The 209-nt window shown below is 77.0% G+C and overlaps 1 protein-coding gene across 2 annotated transcripts in view; it reads left to right on the top strand.

Moving 5' to 3' along the window:
- Positions 1-209, top strand: part of PRKAG2 (protein kinase AMP-activated non-catalytic subunit gamma 2) — a 375527-nt gene that overhangs the window by 243538 nt on the left and 131780 nt on the right. For both annotated transcript variants that reach the window (XM_019508123.1, XM_019508124.1), the window contains one exon: positions 82-163. In XM_019508123.1, coding sequence (XP_019363668.1) covers positions 82-163 — 82 coding nt within the window. The remainder of the gene's footprint in view (positions 1-81; positions 164-209) is intronic.

Here is a 209-nt window from a genome sequence, read left to right as displayed (position 1 = left end):
GCGCCCCGCCCCGCCCCGTCCGCGGGGCCGCCGAGCCGGCGCCTGGATGCTCACCGCGCTCTGCTCTCTCCCCTTCCGCAGGCGGCGGCAGCAGCGGCGGCTCCTCCCCAGCCCGCGGCCGCCTCCGAAGGGATGCTGGAGAAACTCGAGCTCGACGAGGAGGGTAAGCGGGGCCGGCTCGGCCCGGGCTGCGGCCCCTTTATGGCTTC

The sequence above is a fragment of the Gavialis gangeticus genome, unplaced genomic scaffold (genome assembly GCF_001723915.1).
Source record: "Gavialis gangeticus isolate Ggan-Ray unplaced genomic scaffold, GavGan_comp1, whole genome shotgun sequence".
In the NCBI taxonomy this organism is placed as follows: Eukaryota; Metazoa; Chordata; order Crocodylia; family Gavialidae; genus Gavialis; species Gavialis gangeticus.
This window is presented reverse-complemented; position numbering and strand designations above follow the sequence as displayed.